Source organism: Platichthys flesus, chromosome 14, assembly GCF_949316205.1.
Source record: "Platichthys flesus chromosome 14, fPlaFle2.1, whole genome shotgun sequence".
Taxonomy (NCBI): Eukaryota; Metazoa; Chordata; class Actinopteri; order Pleuronectiformes; family Pleuronectidae; genus Platichthys; species Platichthys flesus.
Window position 1 is genome coordinate 18,102,946 of NC_084958.1, and position 20,621 is coordinate 18,123,566.

Here is a 20,621-nt window from a genome sequence, read left to right on the forward strand (position 1 = left end):
TATCCCTCCCTCCCTCCCTCGCTCTCTCTCTCCCTCACTCCCTTGCTCTCTCTCTCACTCGTTCACTTCTCTCCTGTGTGAGGACAGGGGTCCTGGAGCCGTGCCATGCTCTCCCAGCAACGACGGGATGCAGACAGGCAGGGCAGAGCAATCCGGATTAACGCTCACTGCCGAGCCTCTCCGCACAAGAGGGAGGGAGGAGAAACACCAGCAGTCAAAGAGAGGGAGGAGTCTGGCTGATAATGAGAAACCATGTTCTGTGTCATCCACTGGAAGAAAGAAAAAAAAAAGCAGAGGGAGCGAGGGAGGACGGCGAACGGGGACGGAGATGAACAGGAGGACGAGACCTTTAGGAGGAGAGATGACGAAGGTGTGAGTGCTCCAGCTTCTGAAAACCTTTCTGGATCTCTTCCTGTGAGACACGACAGCTTCTTGTCCTCTTTTCTTCACTTCACATACATTTGTGTGAAAGGTGAAGGCCATGGAACAAACACAAACTTGTGACAATGTGACAATGTGACAATGTGCTCCTCTCACAAAATGCAGATCGTACATTTGACGTGAAACATTAAGTCTCGCTGCTAGGGGGATTAAATAGAGCCAACAGGGCATCAACACTGATTTGTCCGAGATTACGCTGATCCATCGTATTCAGGACCGTCCCCAACCCCCCCAAATAAAAGCATTGCAACAAATACACTACTATTCAGTCTGTTTTATCTTTGTAACATCAGCAGCATCAAAATATCATGGGGTACATTTTTACAACCACAAATGTCCTTCCTGCTTCATTTGGTCAGATAACTTGGCAGCAGGCCAGCTTGAAAATTAAGACCCTTTTATGAGCCTTATAAACCATCACAACTCGCCAGGTCCTGCATATATTATGTGTGATACTCCTTCCATACTAAAAGCTCAATCAGCGACTCTAGCAGTAGGAGCTTAGCATTCATTCGTCTTGTTCCAAATAAATTGTATAATAAACATGTTAATACTGAGAGGCCAGCTGCCCGGGGGGTGCATGCAACATAGCTGGCTCCCTGTCAGCCTGAAAAACATTACACTACTACTGCCTGTTTGGAATGGGCTGTTTGCTGGTGGCACATTTCTTTCTGAAACCGCAAAAAGGATGTTCACCTGCAATGTTCCAATTCACACTAAATTCCACACTGCACTTTCTTGGCCCCTAAACAGCAAATAAGTGTGAAGGTGACAACATGAACACATCTGGGGGCATGTGATCCACAGACCGACAGGCAGAGATTTCTGGAATTAGCAGATACCAGATGGGATGTATGCAATCATATGAAACTTCTTCTTCTACTGCTTGTTCTTCCTCTTTGTCGGTCCCCAGCTCACTGAAGGTCTAAACCCCTGAGGACCCACTGCTCTCTCCTCACTGTCTGCCAGTCCAAAAGTTGCAGGGATGACTCAGCCTGGTGCCTCTCCCCTTCTCCCTGAGCCCCCTACCATACACTCGGGTCTTTCAATTACTTGATGCAGGATGCAGGGATAATGCCAGGGCACCACCTCAAAGAGGCCCCTGCTTTCATCTACTGAGATGGGGCCACCGTACAGAGGGAGGAGAAAGGTTTGCCTGAGTGCCATGACGCCTGCTGATGTTCTCTTCAAAGGCGCACTTATCTGTGTCTCCTTCTCTCTCTCTCTCTCTCTCTCTCTCCCCCCCATGTCTATGCCTTTCACTTTCTTTTCTCTTTCTGGCTGCTTTCTTCCATCCACTCTTCATCAATGTGTCAGTGCTATGTCTCTCTCTCTCTCTCGTGGAGGTATGCTGGCCCCCAGGGCAGAGCTGACGGGTCAACTCGAGGGGAAACCACGAGAGCAACTTTACATTTTCACTGCTTTCTGTTCACAGGTTTACACACCAGGGACCTGAAGCATCCTGTCATCTGTATGTGTAAGTGTGTCACTGAACAAGGTCGAGCCTGGTGAGAAAGTTTCTGTCAAAACCACGGCAAGTGGCAGGAAGGTCAATGTGAATGTTTACCCAGGAAAAGGAAAAAAGCAAAGCAGGATGCAGTAGTTTACAGTAGCTGAGATTAACTGGATCTACCTGGATACATGCAAGTCATCACCATGTGAGCCTGGAAGTTACTTTCCAGGAAATATCTTCACCAAACCGGCCTGAATTCAAGTGTGTCTGCATTTAGGGACTGAAATCACTGAGCTATGGCTAATTAGACATAAACAATTGGTTTATTTATTGTTCAAGTGTCAGTATCCCTCAACTGAGGAATCTGCCAGATTGTTGAACAACGCACGAAACCCCAGATCCATGCCAGCTCCAGAACTAATGGTCATTTCAAGATTTTTTTTCACAAACTTCCAATCCTTTAATCACATTTATAACCATCATCATATTTTTGCCCAGGTCCGTTTGTTGGTTTGTTGTTTTTATAGCAGCAATATCAAAAAGGTTTCCACAAAACTTGGAAGGACAGGATATGGGAAAAGAAAGAATGCATACATATGTATACATATTTGATGTGTATTCTAGTGCCAGTTCTAGTTTCATGCATTGATTGGAGGTAAGAAAGTAGGCTCCACTTGTCTCTCAATAGCTTTTCTCTCCATTTACTTGTTTTGCTTGTTTCTATGATGACTGGCTTCTCACGCCGTGAACCTTGGATGCCAGGAGCAGAACCACAATAATCATAGGTTAGAAAACAATTTGTTTCAAGAACGCTTGGTCAAGGTTGCAGAGAAACATTGTGCAGGAAAGCAGAAACAGTAAGTGCAAGGACAGGATCTGACAGGAAGCCCACTCTGCTTTCTTTCCTGCGTAATATTCTCCGCAGCTGTTCACCATCCAGACCTCCTCACCCTCACTGTTCTGCCTTAAAACTTCAAGGCTGCATTTTTTCCTGTACTGATTGCAAACATTGTATGAATACTTTGAGAAATGGTGGCTACTGGGCTGAGTCATCACTATCTTTGACAGACAAAAGATCCCTATCCTGAAGTTTTTATTTGTCCGGCAACTCAATAACAGATGTTGGATTAGAAAAATAAACCTCGAGTAAGATTCTAAAGTCTGAAACAGAAAATATTTATAACATCCCACATTCAGTTGGTGCGTGAAATAGCAGGAACAAGAATGCAGCTTGTTCAGAAAGATGTGGCCTCCAGCTTTTGTACCAAAGGAATCTCCGAATATTTTAATTACATTGCCGGCTGATGAATGAAACACCTTGCAGGGAAAGGGCCCAACTGAGAGGACACAATTACAACCATGCAGGGAATGCGATGAAATATTAGGAATACACTGCAGTCTTTCACTTGTCGCTCATTTACAAAATCGTACGCCGAATAGAATCCGAGTGGAAAACAGAGTAATTAGCAGTGTGAAGGGTCCAAACAAAGCAAAGACATTCATCACTGTAGTCACATGGTAACACTCGCATATCAAACGTGGAGATGAAAACATTGAAGAATGTGAATAAAGGTTTTGCTTTTTGGGTGATTAAAAATTGGATGAGTCAAACACATTTTATTTAGGTTCAAGACAGATGAACCAGTAAAAGAGCCAAAAACAGGTTTGTACACGTGATAATAATCAAAATACCTGCAAGACTAATTAATATCACAACAACTGCTCACAAAAAAAGAACTAATGAATCAATCCTGGTGAAAATGACTCGTTCCCATGACTATGACGGAGGGACCGGCTGGAAACTACGCGCTGCTGACGTATTCTTGCCTCTGAGCTCGGGCTCCCTCAAAGCTCACACATCCAAATCAAGACATTAAGAGCGCCGGCCATTTGGAGGTACATGAAAAATTCAGATCTCATTTAGATTTCCTGGCGGTTCGATGAGGATATCTATGCATCAAAATAGCCATCGCCTCAGCGGTAATGACCACGTTTGGCTGAAGATCATTTATCATAAAATACGATTCCCCATCTATACTTAATTTTCTCCCTTTGTACTGGATGTATTGGAGATGGAAGGATGGGTGGGAGAAATTGAGGCCATCAAGCTCTATTTATTTGGAGAATGATGGAGGTGGAAAAATACCCCAGAGGAGAGAGTTCCTATTACTTCATCCCTAAGAGAGATTCCCATAGGTCAAATGTGATGCATGCAGCTGCTGAACCGACAGTCAGGCTCACACAGCATAGAGGCAATTTAAACAAGGCCTTCTCTTCTAGCCCTGTGGTTATAGTGGTCTAAACTGTCACTGTAGCAAATATAATGATTTTTTTTAAGACACTGAAGTATGTTGCATGCAAAGAAAGCCTGTAGTAGATTGTTAAACACTATGTAGCAAGTTTTATGACAATTTATCTATGTATAATATATGAAATGTTCACGAAATCATTGAAAATCTCATCAACCTCATTTGGCTCAACACTTTGTGAGATGGTCATTCAGATGAGTGCCTGACATCTAATCGAGCACCACCTACAGGTCAGACGTCCGGCTTCTGCACGTTAGCTTGTAGCTCAAAGCAGCCAAAACCTTAACAGTCTTAGTCGTATTGATCTGACTGCAACCCTAAACCTTATGTCCAATATGTTATCACAAAAATATCTATTTAAACTTCCCCTGCTTCAGCCGACACTGGTCATCATTAGCATCTCTCTGTCGCCATGTCACAATATTAACTCCCACTTTTAGATCTGTTTTAGTCACTTTGACTTATTACTACAATGTTCTCACTCACTCCTGGTTTACCTCTACTGCTAACCAGCCACACTCCACAGGTAGAGTTCAGCAGGATGTGCAAGCTTAGTAACTGAGAAGTCTATAAAAAGAACGGCTCACCAAACAAAAAGCAGCTTACAGGCATACATAGCTCTCGAGTCGGGTCTTGCACTAATTTTAAAGCCATTGAGTCACTGTCAATATCAAAAAGGTCCCTTGAGCACTATTTTAGACTTGACTATCAAATATATAGTTTATGCAATGTTTTAAAAAAATGGTTTCCTGGCTCAGTCATTCTTTTAAAAGAGCCATTCAACAGCCAGTGTTAGTCGATACAAGTGATTACGTCTTCGTGCTTAATTTCTCATTTTAATTGGGTTTCTTTACTGACATGCCATAAAAACAAAGGAGTTGATTTCCTGTCCAAGAGTTCGCTTCAGGGTCAAGGCTCAGGAAACGGCACAGTCACAGTAACTCACACGGCTCAAACCGACAAACAGCCAAACTAATTAATGCCGAGGAGACAAAATACTGCTGCCGACCACCACCTCCAGATCCCCTCCAAGCAACAACAAGATGTGTGTGCAAAGCCTACAAGGAAAGGACTCTTCACATCATGGGTGTACAAACAAACCCAACGCGTTTCTGTTGATCCATTTTCTTAAAACAAAAACCAAAGACTTTTTTTTCTTATTGACAAGTTGTAGGCAGATGAGGGATAAACAAAAACAAACATATCGATCGAGGCAGAGGTCAAAGGCTTTGTACAATCTTTATGTAACACCAAACTGTATTTGATTCCGATTGTTGAGAACGCTCTCGTTGATTTATACTGGCTCATAGTGGATCTGTGAAGACGTGGCATCATGAGGCAAACAGCAGCATTGCAGCTCATGAACATCAGAACTGTAAGGTTACACTTCAGTCGTTTTAATGAATAGTTCCGCCATTAGCCCATGTGCCTCCGTGAGCCAGTGTCACACCCGGCAGCGGAGAGCCTCATTAGCCGAATAGTGAAGCTAGTGATGGAGGTTGTTGCGGCACAAGGGATGGCAGTGGGGGTCTGTGAACCTGCGGCTGCAGCCAAAGGAGGGGTCACGCTCCAAAACTGCCGGCTGCCACGGAGGAGACGGCCGCCTTAATCAGCTGCAAAGTTCACAGCGGCACACTGCATCCAATTAACCAGTGAATAAATCACACTGCTGACCACGGAGGAGCTGCATGTGTGACTGCCCCTTATCTCTCCATCTGATGATTCAGACTATTCACGTCAATTTGTGTAATTGTTTTAGATGCTGAAATTTAAATCTCTGTCTGAGAAACAAATTCCAAATGTTAAAAACATTAGGTAAAGGAATACACACAAGATGTCTCGTGAAGGTGCTTCAGCCTCTACGTATGGGGCAAAAGCTTGGAACCTTGGATCACATCCTCCACTGAACAAAGGCACCTGGAAAGAGACAGTACATAATTGATTGTGAAGACCACCGCTTCCAAGCAAGCCATCCCCTTTGGTAGAGGTGAGGAAAAGCCAAAACCCACATAAAGGTCATCTGCAAATCAAGGGTGAGTGATTGGCAGCTGCTGGTTGACCTTGACCAGTCCACTTGAATCCACTGAGTCCCACTAAACAAGCTGTGGCTGCTGGAGCTGAAAGTCAGGACTGACAGGAAGCTCTCCAGGTACACAGGTCAGCACCTGTTAGCAGACTGGATGGAGAGCAAGGTGTTTCCCAGGGGAGGTTGGCCACACATGCAGCAGAGCCAAAGAGACAGGTAAGTAGGTGGACATCTGGACACAAACTGGGATCTGATCATCCCATAATGTGACAAACTGCCAGCTGTGTGGTGTAGTGGCGGTAGTGTGCTAACTAGAAGTGATGCTACAAGCGGCACATTGTTGGCGTTTGTGGACTTCAGGGAAAACAATAACACAACACTCTTTATACAAGAATACCATTAATACAATTACTGGTTTCACCGTCTGAATGAATCCACCTCATAGTCCATTCAAAATACTTACAGCTTCCCTAATGAGAATAACAGCACGGCACCGGCCACACGGATGAGTCAGCGTGTTGTTATACACTAATGGCTCCATACTATTTTCAGTCGCCGCACTCTGTGACTAAGCGTGCACTTAACTGTGTTTTAACAGCAGCTGAGCTCTAAAAACAATTTCACCAATTGTTGTGCATGTGAAGTGTCCAGCACCGTTCAGAGGATCTGAACGTAGACGAGAAAAAATAGAAAAAAAACCAGTCAGGCAGCTTCGAGGGACACGGAAAAATATACTGAAAAGAAATCAACTGGAGTTTAATCGAAACAGCACTTTTAAAAAAGACACATTCAAAAAAGTAATTTTCACCTTATTCACCTGGACCTCAGCTGAATTTGACCTTCATTCCTCCCCAGTTAACGTCTGGCCCGTGTACCTCCTGTCCTCTAACTCTGCCATCACTCCCATCCTGCCCTGCTACACGTCATGTGATCCCCCTCTCCATTCGCCAATAAAATCTAATTATCATCTCCTGGAGGATAACAGCCAGCTCTGGCCTCGGAGGTGACACTGTGGTTACATAACTTTATGGATTACATCGTCGTCCGCAGTCGTTTAATCACCCTGTACCATAATCTTACCATTTGTCATTCAGTTGTAAATCCATACGACTCCGTGTGGATTTGCCCTCTCTTAACCACTGTTGGCCTGTCCGGAGACTTCACCTGACCTTTGTGGGATTTCCCAGACAAGCACGAAGATGGAAGTCAGGTAAATGTGAGCCATGTGGTCCTTAACTACAATGAGCCATATGCGCTCGTATATCCCTAAATTCAACGGGTTCAAAACCTGTTCCACACGTCAAATTCCTTTAATAAACATAAAACAATTTCTTGTGTTATATGATATTGTACCTCTAATCAAACTGTTTGGGGAACTGAAATGAATCAGAACTTGAAGGTCAGTCGTCATTAATACAAGTTTTTCAGCCTCAGCCGCAGATTTAGCTTCATTCAGCTCATGGTTAGAGTTTGTTCCCCGGCTCTGATTCGAGCTGAACTTGTCTTGATAAAAGACACTGAAATCAGTCCGTGTCACTGCGGACAAATTACCTTTTTCCTCTGAGGAAGACGAGGGGTCTTTTAGCTGCCCTGAACTGCCTTTGTTTTTCCTTCCAAATCTGAGCTGTGGCTTTTAAATGAGGGAACAGGCTGTGCCCAGTCAGGTGGAAAATCACTTTCTCTTTGTCACCGTGTGACTCTGAAAAAGAGAAATAATCCTGTGTTCAGAGGGGGGGGCGACTATCGCTGAGAACAACGGCACTGTAATTTGATATATATCAGAGAAACACCAGAGGAGAAGCACGTGTTACCGTGAAGTGAAAAAACGAGACGAACAAGTCATGATGAGATTCTACAATCTCGTAGCCTGCGAAGGCTGGCAACACAAATATGTTCAAACAGGAAGTGAACAAATCAGCTCCCCATAACTCCCTGTCTATTTTGCATACAATCAAAAGGTTGCTACCGCTCACCAGGAGGCTTCTTAGCATCCTCTGACAAATGATCATTTCTCGCCACCTGCGGCATTTGTAACAGTCTCCGGAGCCATCAAGGTTAATTGGAATCAGGCGTTAAAAGACGTTCAATATTCTCAAAGTGACAACAAATTATGTTAATGGTGGTTTGAAGTCCTTGTTATCAAGGTGGAATCAATCATGCCCACATCCCTTGAGGTCAGCAGCCGTACATAGCAATTACCACTGTTTGTGTGTGTGTGTGTGTGTGTGTGTGTACTAAATGTCAGACACAGATGATTATCCTCTTCATAGAAGATAAGCAGAGGTTCCAATCTTGCCAACTTAATAAAGAATGCATTAATCAGAGTCACAACATATACACAGTGCAGAATAATACCGCCTTATTGTGTACGTTGCCTCGTTTCCTCCCTGTGTTCAGCTGTAGAGCCTTATCGACACTATGCAATATGCAAATTACACCTGTAGGAGATAATGAGCCGGACAAGGCTGTCAATGGCCGACCGTGGATTCACTCTATGTCAATGAACGCATAATAAACCGTAAACCATTTGCTTTTCGTGTGGTTTTAGCGTCGGCAAACCTGATGGCCGTCTTCTCTGTGGCGTCGGGTTGATCTGTGACAGGAAGCTCGTCGGCCAGAATCTCTTCAGGACTTCGCAGGTCGCTCAGGGGGGGCTTCAGTTCTTTGCCTTTGATCCCCATCCCCGCGGTGATGGCGTTCCACAAGGCACTCTGGGACTTTGAGCCTGCAGACAACAGAAAAAAACAAAAAGCAAAGTCTCCTTTGTGTTTCAGTCGTTTTGTATAAGGTCAAGAATCAAGCTTTGCTTTGTTGACAGCATCAAAAAATACAATTAAGCCAAATTACATACTATTCAGAATCAGACTAGGGTGGAGAAAGAGACTTAAGAGCCTTGATAATGCCGCCCCCTTGTGGATGTATGCTGTCAATACTAGTTTGTCTTGAGAAGTAATACTACCACTGCAACGAGTAGACTTTGCCATAGAGGAGGGTTTAATCGACCTTCATTGGATCACAGCCAATTTCGACATCCTCCAAGCAGGTTATCTTTTCATCTGGGATTGGTTGTTGGCAGGAATACACAAAAGCTACAAGATGGATTAACTACCAAACTTGGTGAAAGGATGAGGTGCAGGTTAGAGAGGAAACTGTCATATTTTATATAGTTAGCAGCAGCAACATATTTGACCAGAGTATTTAAAATGACTTTTAATGCCGAAAAAAGCAAATCTCTTATTTACTCAAGGCTGAGCTCGAAAAAGGTGGAATGATTTGACTTGAGTGAGTTTAGCGACGTGGTAAATAATGAAGTATTACAGATATAGAATGAGACTCACGTGAAAAACTGGCCTGGGGTCTGGTGGAGCTCTCTGCGTCTTCATTTGCCACTGGAGGATGAAAAAGACGGGAGAGAATCAAGCGATGTCAGAAAATGTGAAAAAAAATGTGGTTTTCAACTATTTTCAATTCATCTTATGTTTGTTTGTTTCCCATCAGTTTGTCTTAATATCACAATGGGGGAACTGGGGGAAAAAAGAAATAGCCAGACAGCCACATATTCCTCCACATCTGAGTCACATGCATAATCCCACAAAACACATTGTAAGGAGACGGCTTGCTGCCCTCACTGGCTTCACCATTTATTTCCTTTCATATATACACGTCTCTTCTGCATGTCTGTTTTTATGTCTTCTCATCTCTCAATAATAGAGGAGGTGAACCTTGTGCAGAGTCACTTACTCTTCCATTAAACCACAATTTCCTCAAAGTGCGATGTAAGCCATTGTGAAAGTACTATAATTGCTGTCGCTTCAGAGACCAGTGCCCTGCAGGAACCTCTGTCCACTTAACCCAGCAGCCGGCGAGGAGAGTTCACAGAAAACTGCTGTGGGAAGGGGGGGGGGGGGACAACTCATTGATGGTGAACCTGAGAGCAGAGACGTTCGATCTAACAGCATAATGACTGAGCCAGAAAATAACAGGTGAGGGGATGAGGGGAGCAGCTTCTCTGAATGAACTGCTTGTTGAACGTGTAACTGAGCCGCAGCTTCAGGAGACTACGCCGACTTACTGCTGTTTGCTGAGAGGAAGACAAACGCACACCCGATTACTGACACTGCACAAAAGTCTCTGTTCTAAGAGTAACATTTTTAAAGCTTACTTTGCACATAAAAAAAACATATTGCGCTGTGCCCCAGGTTCTGGTTTTATACTGCACCTGAAATGCATTTTTCCAAATTGGCCACTAGATGCTGACTCCAATTTTCACAGGGGGAAAGTCAGGTGCAAGAAATGATGCCACGTAACCATCGAGGGATAATGAGAAGAGCCACTTAATGGTCGTGTTGAGTCTCTTTGTGGTTGGTTTGCCTCTTTTTGGGATAATTATTTTTGGGAAATGTGCATAAAACTGTAGTTTATCCATGTCAACACTTTACAACAAGAAACTGTACAAATGTGTACCTTACAATAGACATTGTAATAAAACAAGGATTTATTATAAGGTAAAAAAAAACAAACACAAAACAAGGTGTAATGATTCTCCAGACCTCCGTTTTTTGTTTTCCGGTTAAGTTTAAGCCATTTTACATGTCCATAGCCACACAGGGTTTAATTCTCCATAGATTATGGAAGAGCGCATATCATCATTAAAAAAGAACAGGACAATAATCACAGTATTTAAAGAGAACATCCATCATGAGGGTTGTGGTTTCAACTAAGGCCTGAACTTTTACTACAGGAATGATCACTGGACCATTATTGGACCAAAGTAGTCAGGTGATACGTCCAGTTTTAAGAAAATAGGAGTCAGGTAGAATATTTACTAAATGTTTGGCGTCCCCTACCTAACAACATTTGTAATGGTGTAAATTGTGAGGAGAGGTGGCAGCCATCTTGAGATTGAGACCTGGTTCATTACCTGAGGCTGAGGTTGTGAATAAAAGTCATTTCTCTGTGGTTTACTTCTTCCTGGTTTTACTCCAGCTGCAGAACTCAGTTTCTTAGTTGTTGGTAACTGAGGAAAATAACTGTGTAAATCCGTATTTATTCTTTGCGTTAACAAACTCAACATCCATGATCTCACACGCAGACAAACGCAGGTGACTCTTGAGCGCTTGATTGCTTGACCCATCACCAACGTGTTATTGCCCCCTAGTGGTGTGGCATACAAATACCTCCCCTCAAAGCAACCTGAGTCAGTTTTAGAATCAGAAGCAGCTCTATTTGCCATGTGTGTGTAAATATGACATCAAATAACACAACATATGGTGAAACCGGGTAATCTGGGACATTAGGTGATGTTCTAACAAAGTGACCCGTCCCAGATTATCACATTTAGGCAGTCTTTTGTTTTTCGGCACTAAGAACACTAAAACCTTTTTTTTTTTTTATCCCAGATTATCCATTTGACCCTGCTAGGAATTAGAATCGTGTTAATACACCTTTTTCATTGCATCTATTTTGACATTAAATGGTAAGTATGTGTCACTCATCACATTAACTAAGGCTCAATAAAAATAGAGCACAGCCTTAATTCATGTGATGGGTAACAACTGTGTTTAGCTACTATTTCATGTCAAAATGGTCCATTGCACTCAATGTATTTACAAATGTAGACACATAGTCAAAAGGAAAATAGTGCAGCATTTAAAGACTATTGAACAAAATGAAACCAAAATGAAACCCCAGCCATACTGGCTCCGACAACTTCTTTTCAGGAATGACGGTGAACTATTTCAGGGTTCAGGTAATTGACCGGAGGAACCCACACCTCCATCCCAGTGTGTGCTTATATGTTGAAAGTGTTCCTTATCTATTCAGAGCTTGTGTCTTGACTTTTAACCACAGATTAGGTAGAAACTGCATTTCCGTCCTGTCCACATGACAGGATTGACAATAAAGTTGACTTGGACTAATTAGCAATCAGAGTTCGCTGCCCTTGCTGAGGACCCAGAACTGCCCCCCCCCCCCCCCCCCCACCCCATCCTGTCGGTATGTGAAAATAAAAAAGATGTTTCCCACAAACTCACAATTCCTCGGGTTTTCTTTGTTCTTGGCAATGATGTGTTTACTTCACACAACCTCACGTTTACTCATCGGGGCTCCTGCAGTTGGTCCTTTGGTACACATTTAGAGTTTTCTCTGTGTCTATTGTTGTTGCTTTGGCCTTTTCCATTTGTGTGTTTGTGAAAGAAGCTTTAGAGGAAGCGGAGGAGCTGAAAACACTGACCTTCAAGTACAAACATTTTCCTTTCTGCAGTCACTCATTTGTATTCTGTCTCTCAAATAGTGAACAAGTTATTGTGTTAAACTCGGCCTTGGAGGTGGGCGGACCCTCCTCCTCGCGATGGTGCCACGCTCTGCTCGAGGACACTGGCGTTTGTGGGATAAACGGAGATGAGAGGCTCCAGGACGTGGCCTCACCCACTCACTGCATGACTGTAGCACTCACTGCTCCCTGACAGAGGATGTAGACCCAACATCATCTTTCTGTGTTTAATACAAGCAATCATGTTTGATTTAGGCTCATAACAACAATCCTGCATGTACAGTTAATTAAAGCATCAATAACTGTGGAAAGATGAACACGATTCAATACGTTCCAGCTGCTCTGCCCCAAAGGGATTCTGGGAGGCCAGAATGACAGACAGGTAATGAAACACATTTTGTAAATGTCTCACTTTCAGTTGTTATGACAAAATCCATCTTTTTTTCCTTTTCCGTAAATTGTAATAATTTGGATGACTCGTCTTTAACTCGGGGGTCAAAATCTTGGTTCACACCTCTGAAGAATATGGCTTATTTGATTTAGTTAACCCTTATCTTACCTCTCGTGGTCAAACAGTGAGGGTAAACAAGGTCAACGGGCCACTGCAGCTCCCAGTGCCTGTGGACTGATCCAATCAACTACACATACAACAGTCCTGCGGCTACAAGTGTCTTTCTGGTTTGGGTAATGATTTTGTTCCACGTTTTTATCTTCATTTGCTGCCAATTGGTTTCAGAACATGTCTTAGCATAACCTCATGCTACTTTATCATTTTGAAAGCATGTACATGTCAACAGGTTGCACTCCACTTGTGCAGCTGTTACCTTGGTGATGACACACAATTTTATTTAGCCACAACAACATCACGCCAATGTGTTGTTGTTTTTTTCTTACCAAAATGTAGGATATGTCTATATTTTGCACGTTCATTAATATGTTTTGCTCCACTGGAGTGAAACAAGAAGTTCTGCTCCTCCTCTCACAGAGCAAATTGTTTTATGAACGCTCGGCTGACAACGGTCCTTGATGTTCACAGAGAAGGAGCTTCAACCCAAACCTTGCTCAGGTCCAGCATCTCAACATTTGAATTCTCCAACAAACGAGAGAGAGACAGAAAGTGAGAGTTAACGTTATTTTGATAGAGATAAAAATATCAAAGTAAATGGTCAAAGGTTTGATTCAGCCTTGCTTACGTCGCAGTAATATATATTTTTATTATATAGAATTGAGGATGTTGTGTATTTTTACACATATTTCTGGATTTGAAGAATATTGAAGAATATAGAGAAGTAAAAGACTGCGAATCGAGTGTGTACAATGAGATCAATTAGGAAATGCAATGTACAGAAGAATGCAGATTCTTATGCAGATTTTTGCTCAAAGTAAGTGACAGAAAAAAAAACTTAAAGGATTAAACAAAATATCTTTTAAGAGTAAAAGACGTGATGAAAAAACTAAACGAAAACACGACAAAATGACACGTCTGCACAAAGAGCTTGTCCCTAGATGAGCTGACAGTCAAAGCCTTGTAACATCAACACAAACACGACAGAGCTAACGAGCATTACACACCACACAACGCCTCGGCTGGAATCCCAGCAGAGGCGGCCAGCTGCGGTCGAAGCTCCCTGTTTAATAAAGGAGCGAACACAAGGTGTCCAGCCAGGCAATGAAGTACCCGCGCTTAGGAGGCACGCTCCAGAGGAGGTGATTGGCAAAACCCGGTGCGGACAGAAACCTCGACCTACTGAGAACTTGATTGTGACAATTGTAGGTTACCATGACAACTGCCATACTTGTGGGTCCTACAAAGGCTCTGATATAGGCCACATGTGACCGAGGCAGTTTGTCTGTGTCTCTGCAGGCGGAAAAAAATCAATTTTCTGTCGGGTCATTAAATCTTTTAGGGCTGCTCTCAGTGCTTTTGATAGACACCTGGAATTTAACGTGGCCGCAGCTCTTCCTGTTTTTGTGTCCTGAACCCGAAACTTTCCCTCTTCTTATTAAGATTAAGATCAGATTAAGATCCATTTATTCATCCCAAACACATGCACAGACATGCAAAGGCACACTCATGCAGTTGGGAAATTGAATCTCTGCTTTTGACCCATCTGGTGCAGGACACACAGAGCAGTGAGCGACCATGTACGGCGCTCGGGGAGCAGATGTTGGGGGAGTAAGGTGCCTTGCTCAGGGGCACTAGACAGGGTAGAGAGACTCTTGGATTTTTGGACAGATCAATCCAGGTTCGTCTTTTGTTGTCTCTCTGTGGAGTCGAACCAGATACCTTCTCTGCCCATAGTCCAAGTTTCTGCCACTAGACCACCGCCTCTCACCACATCCATATCATCCTGATAAGTGAAAGAGGGCCACATGGGCCAGGTGATGCAATAACAACATCACTGAGCTCCCAGTTTAGTCTCTGGTGAAATGCATGTAAACCTTGAGCAGGTTGTTCTCCGACTAAACCAAATATAGAGAAGTTAAGTGGGGCCGTTTTAAGTTAAAACAAATATTGTGATTATTGTACTCAAGATAAATATACAAATGTAAATTCTTGCATACTTAAGAGGATGCAACATCCCAATTTAAGCGTCTCCATTTATTTTCGCTGCTGTTTTCTTGTGTTGACTTTACCCATAAACACAACATCTCCTAATTACATTATTATATTATAATCAGCTTATTTCCAGTCTCCTCCGGTCTCCTGAGGGAAACGTCTGGATCTTTTCCAGCTAAACTCTCCTCTATCTTCACAATCTCCCCATGTTATGTTCTCTGCAGTCGGGCAATGCTGCGTGGGTATTTTCGGAGCCTGGTTGCTGAAAAAAACTGCTGCCTACTACATCTGAAAAAGAATAGGTCAGTAAGAGCAGCGTCAGGGAACCAGAACACTGAAGCTGTGGGTTGCAAAACAAAACTAACGAGCAGAAAGAGGCTAAAACCCTCTGAAGCTGAGGTGAGGTTCTCAGGTGGATCAGTTCAACACTGGTCATCTGGCCTGATCTTAACATAAAGATGTAGAAGTAGAGCTTTGACAAGTCCACAATATATAATAAAGAGATATAAGACTAAAATGTCCCTCAGGAGAGCACATACCTCCATTTAAAGTTTAAATTTAAACAAGCTGCACAAAATTACCCCCAGCAAATTACTTTCCATCAACTTCAGTACTGATCTGTCCCATAGATTAAGTGCAACCTTGCTTGAAAACCAACATAACCTCCATGGTGGACGTAATAAACCGTAACTACTGATATCTTGCTGCATCTTCAACACAAACATAATTCAAAGGTTATAATAACTGAAATGTTACCCTTTCATAAAAGGGGTTACATTTTAAAAAAAGAAACTAGAAAAAGTGTTTTCTTCCTTGGATCTGCAAATGCATGTCACAGTATTATACATATATATATATAGTATATATTGTCTTAACACTGTTATAGTATATGTTTTCAGAGCTTTAGGGTAAAAGGTTTAGGAAACTTTCACGTTGGACTTTTCTCCATCACACATTTTGTCTATTATCACAACTTGTCCGCTGGTTCTGTGTGTACACAACAAAGCTGTGGAACAAGTTGTAGCAACCTTAGGACACAGTGACTCTAATGGCTGCTGCACACGACATCTGCACATTGATCTATTTTCGACTGTGTTTTCTCACTCGCTCAGTTCTCACGAGAGCAAGACAAAAAAAAAAATGAGAAAGGGGGAAAACAAGGCAAGAGGCACATAAGTTCATCAACACTCCGGTTGTCAGGACAATGGAATGAACTCCGGGTGACGTCAGGTGCACGGAGCCGTGGTCTGAAGTGGTCCTTGTTTCCATGGTGTGGTTGCATTAACGGGGGCAAACATCAACTTCAGTAGAATGGACTGATGTGTCGAGTTGAGCAGAAGCTGAGATGTGAGGTTGTTAGCGATGTTCTGCTGTTAAATGTCTCGCTGCACTGCTTCAAACACACAAACACACACACGTCATCTTCACGCACCCTCCTCTCATGCAAACACTCTTCACCTCTCCTCACGCTCTGCCTCTACCCCCGGTTCCTTTCTTACCTATGGTGATGTTGAAGCCATCGATGCTGAAGGTGGCACTCCGACCCTTTCTAAATCGATGCTTCTTGGAGTTGGCTTCCATCTCTTCTGGCACCCTCGTGCTTCCTCAACCTGGTTTGGACGCCTCTTACCAGTTGCTGTGTGTCGTCTGAGTTTCTAATGGGGAACCCTCTCCTCGTGGGGAGAATAGAAAAAAATGTAGTCCTCTGACTCCAGTCAGTGCCGAGCGCTGGGAGGGAACTGTCAGACTCACCACTTCTCGTTACAGACACCGAGCTGCAGAATTTCTCTCAGGTCCTTCTACTCCAGCACCCCCCCCCCCTCCCTCGTCTTTGTTGTAGATACCTTTTCCCTCCCTCTCTCCGTTTCTCACACCTCAACAGGCTAATTTCAAGGAGCTTATGGCTCTTGATTTGTTTTTCTTGCCTCGATCTCCCTCCACCCCTCCCGCCCCGCTCTCTCTCCTCGTCCCACTTCCCCCGAGGTACAGTAGGTGTGTGTGGTGGCTGGTGGTGGTGGTGGTGGTGGTGGTGTTGGTGGTTGGGATGGGAGGACATTTCTAAAGCTCTCTCTATTGAATGTGACTCCTCCTACTGTCAAGAATTTATTGCAAAAGTACTGGAGGCTGCGACTCGGTGTGACACAGGCCTATTGTGGTCGATTCTGGTTTTGCTCACAGGTGCTGGAACGCACAGAAACAATCTCTGAAACCAGGCATGCGTGGCTGCAGGATCGCTGAGAGGACAGAGAATAAGGTGGTAGGGGAGGGAGCGTGGGGGGGGTTATGTGTATTGAGTCAAAACTACTATGAAATCAATGGCCCTGCTTTTCGTTTTGCAGGAGTTATTTACTCGGGCGTTGAGGGACGAAGCCCATTAGCGGCGACACATGCTGTTCTTTTGAAAGGGAAAAAAAAAAGCAGATAGATGAACAGTTACATTTGCAAAAGTGGGCCAACTGCCTGAAATTAATTAATTAATTTTCTTGAAACTACCTTCCTTTAAACCAACACACACACTCCAGCACAAGTACACACACTCTTACACACACCAGATCAACAGAGGATAAAAAGCTCTGCTTATTAGCACCATCTGACATTTAGCGATGGAATTTTTTTTTCTCGTGTTTCATTTCCCCCCTGATGAGTCTGTAAGTGCTCTTTATGGAGGCTTCTGGTTCGCCGTCACACCTTCTTTCAAATTCAGGATTTGAGCCTGTAATCGCACAAACACAGATCAGACTCATAATGTATTTCACTAATCATCTCTGACTTAATAATAGTTCTTCTTCTATCCCTCTATTCTGTTTGTTCAGCTGTGATACACAAAAACAAATCTCTACAAGTATACATGCAGTAATGCTATTAGATGTTTTGTTCTCCTTCTATATATTAAACATTTTATATATAGTTTTGTATCATATTGTATCGTATCGTATTGTAGCGTAGTGTATCATATCATATCATTTCATTTCATATTACATTGTATCCTGTCCTCTCCTATCCTATTTAATCTTATCTTATCTGGCAGAGTTTGTTCTCTCCTTTCTATCTCCCTTCTTTCCTTTGCAAACACAACCCAGATCAATTCTGCCACTCACTTGAGCAACATGTTTTATAATCTAAACAATGTGACAACAATGACGGGGCCTTCAGGAGCATGAGCACGTCCCCATCTATAATGCTGCACGATGGCTGCACGGCCACAGCGGTAACACCCACGTCCCAACACTCTGCACGGCAATCGCACACTGATGAGAGATTACACATCAAAACGAGTGTGTAATCTCAAAGGCGCTGGTTATTAAAGAATTTCCTAATCTGTCAAACAAGGACACGTTCCAATGGGGACGCGCAGTGCGACGCTGAAGACGGCCATTAACGCATGATTTCAAATTGATGCAGAGGTTAAGGCGTCAGAGGAAGCAGGAGATCGATCACGATCACATCCATCCAGTTGCAGCAGAGAACCTAGTGGAGTCAATCAGTGCAGTTCCAGCGGACACATTATGCACTTGATAGATAATTACACTTCAGCTCATTTTGTTTGCGAGCTACAGTAAGAGCTCTTTATGCTCCTGTCACCCCGCTTTCCCCTGCCTCCTATTCAAATTGTATGTAGCAATTTGTGCGGCTCCTAATATTGCAGCGCTCTCACTGGGACACATCGAGTGCCCGTGTTTTCCTGGGTAGCCTTTATGTTAATGAGGGCATATGTGGGAATATTACGACTTTGCTCGTCTTCTCGTCTGTCGGCCAGCTCTCCCCCAGGTAACCGTTTCTTTAAAAGGTGAAATTTAGCCCCCCCCCCCCCCCCCCATTTGCAACAATTAAATACCCTGTTGAGGCCACAGCTGTGTCAGTGCGGTGAATTATATCATCGTTTTACTGTCACCGCCGCCAGTATTAAATTTGTCCTTTCCCTGGTGAATCTAAAGGACTGTGTGTAATTAGCAGCAGTGTTAATTAAAGAGGTGGGAAAAGGTTGAGGATTTTCTTTGAGAGTGGATTCTGTGAGAACAGGTGTCTGTTGAAGTGTCTGCTTCATGGTCAGAGTTTGCCGCAACCCTTTTATTTTAATGCATTTGAGGTTAAAGAAATTGGAAAAGTTGAATACATAACACACTTAACTAAAGGAGTGCACTCCTGCCTTTAATATACGATGCTCTTAAGCTACATGATGTCCTAGAACTTTACATATCTCCCTCCAAACCGTGGCTGTGCAGGCTGTTCACAGGATATTCTGTTAAAAGCCTCATTGTACAGATTGAAGAATGGTGGTGGGGGCGTTAAGTATGTCTGATAAATACTTTAGTCACCAAACAAGATATCTTCAAAACTATCTGATGGATTATTGCAAAAATGTTGAAACTCTTTGATCTCACAGTGTTTGTGCTCCCAACTTTAACATCTTAGTGGGGGCAAGAATATATTTTGGTGACCCCTGCATTAATGCATCCCAGAAATATCACTGAAAAATGAATTTGAAAGGTCTACAGTATGTTGCGTAATTCATTAGTAGAAGAACAAGTAGTCATTCTCTTATGGAAGCTGATATTAATGGTCCCCAGAGGATTAATCCAGTGTTCATGATAAATATGACCTTTCAACATAGCCACCATCAGGCAAGTATTTCCTTTTGAAAACAGGGTGAAAACTTTACATTACATTTCATTTAGCTGACGCTTTTATCCAAAGCTACTTACAATAACTTACAATAGCATTCTTTCCCTCTAGCGCCACCTCTGGGTCAAACTATCAAGAGATCGTCAGACTTCCAAAAAATTTGTCATGGATATCCATGGTCCTCATGGAAAGAATCTGAATGTCACCCTCTGAGCTTTCCAAATAATACAGTGAGGTCAAAATATCCACAAATAGCACAAAAGACAGCACTACATCGTACTGAGCACATTCATGCTTCCCAGAGGATAAACTCTTTAAGATATTTCATGAGCTTTACTCTGGCACCACCCGCAGGAAACAATCTAAACCTCATTCATGTTCTCAGGGGATAAACTCAGTTTACTTTAATGATCCTTCAGTTCTTTTCTCCTGTATATCTTCAAGGCAAATTTTAAGAAATGTTATTTATATATTATTGAACACGCAAACTTCACTGTTTGTATAACTGTAGCAACACATTACACCACAGACAGCTAGAAAAGTGGTAATAAACTCATGCTCCGATCCTGTTTGATAAGAAAGCTGTGACTCGGGGCGGCTGGTGCAGCGTAACAACGCATAAACCACGTGCAGAGGTCCTCAGCTGTCAGGCAAGAGACGCCAGCTTTGTCTAGATTTCAAAAAGGGGGCATGTAGTACAGCAGCTGCTCTGAGAGGTGTGTCCTGTGAACAAGCGGCCGTTGAATCCTTCTCTAGATCCATTTTCTTCAGGGCTCATTAATAGGGTGACGTCATCGTCACTAGGCAACACGTGGGACCTTTCAGACCTATATTGCATATATTACACTGAGGATGACAAGGGGCTTATATGGCAATGGCACTCATTAGGGTAGTGTGTGTAATCATAGTGAGTGCACTGTACTTAAGTTATTTTCTGT

General features: G+C 43.1%; 1 protein-coding gene across 5 annotated transcripts in view; it reads right to left on the reverse strand.

Moving 5' to 3' along the window:
- The window catches only part of pde1cb (phosphodiesterase 1C, calmodulin-dependent b), a 74,241-nt gene that overhangs the window by 48,638 nt on the left and 4,982 nt on the right, over window positions 1-20,621 (reverse strand). For 4 of the 5 annotated variants that reach the window (XM_062405081.1, XM_062405079.1, XM_062405078.1 and 1 more), the window contains exons 1-3: window positions 11,151-11,351; window positions 9,568-9,618; window positions 8,789-8,954 (exon numbers count right to left, since the gene is read on the reverse strand). In XM_062405081.1, coding sequence (XP_062261065.1) covers window positions 8,789-8,910 — 122 coding nt within the window. In that variant the 5' untranslated portion in view covers window positions 8,911-8,954; window positions 9,568-9,618; window positions 11,151-11,351. Of the gene's footprint in view, window positions 1-8,788; window positions 8,955-9,567; window positions 9,619-11,150; window positions 11,352-20,621 lie in introns of those variants that run through there. The other variant, XM_062405082.1, reaches the window with a different exon arrangement.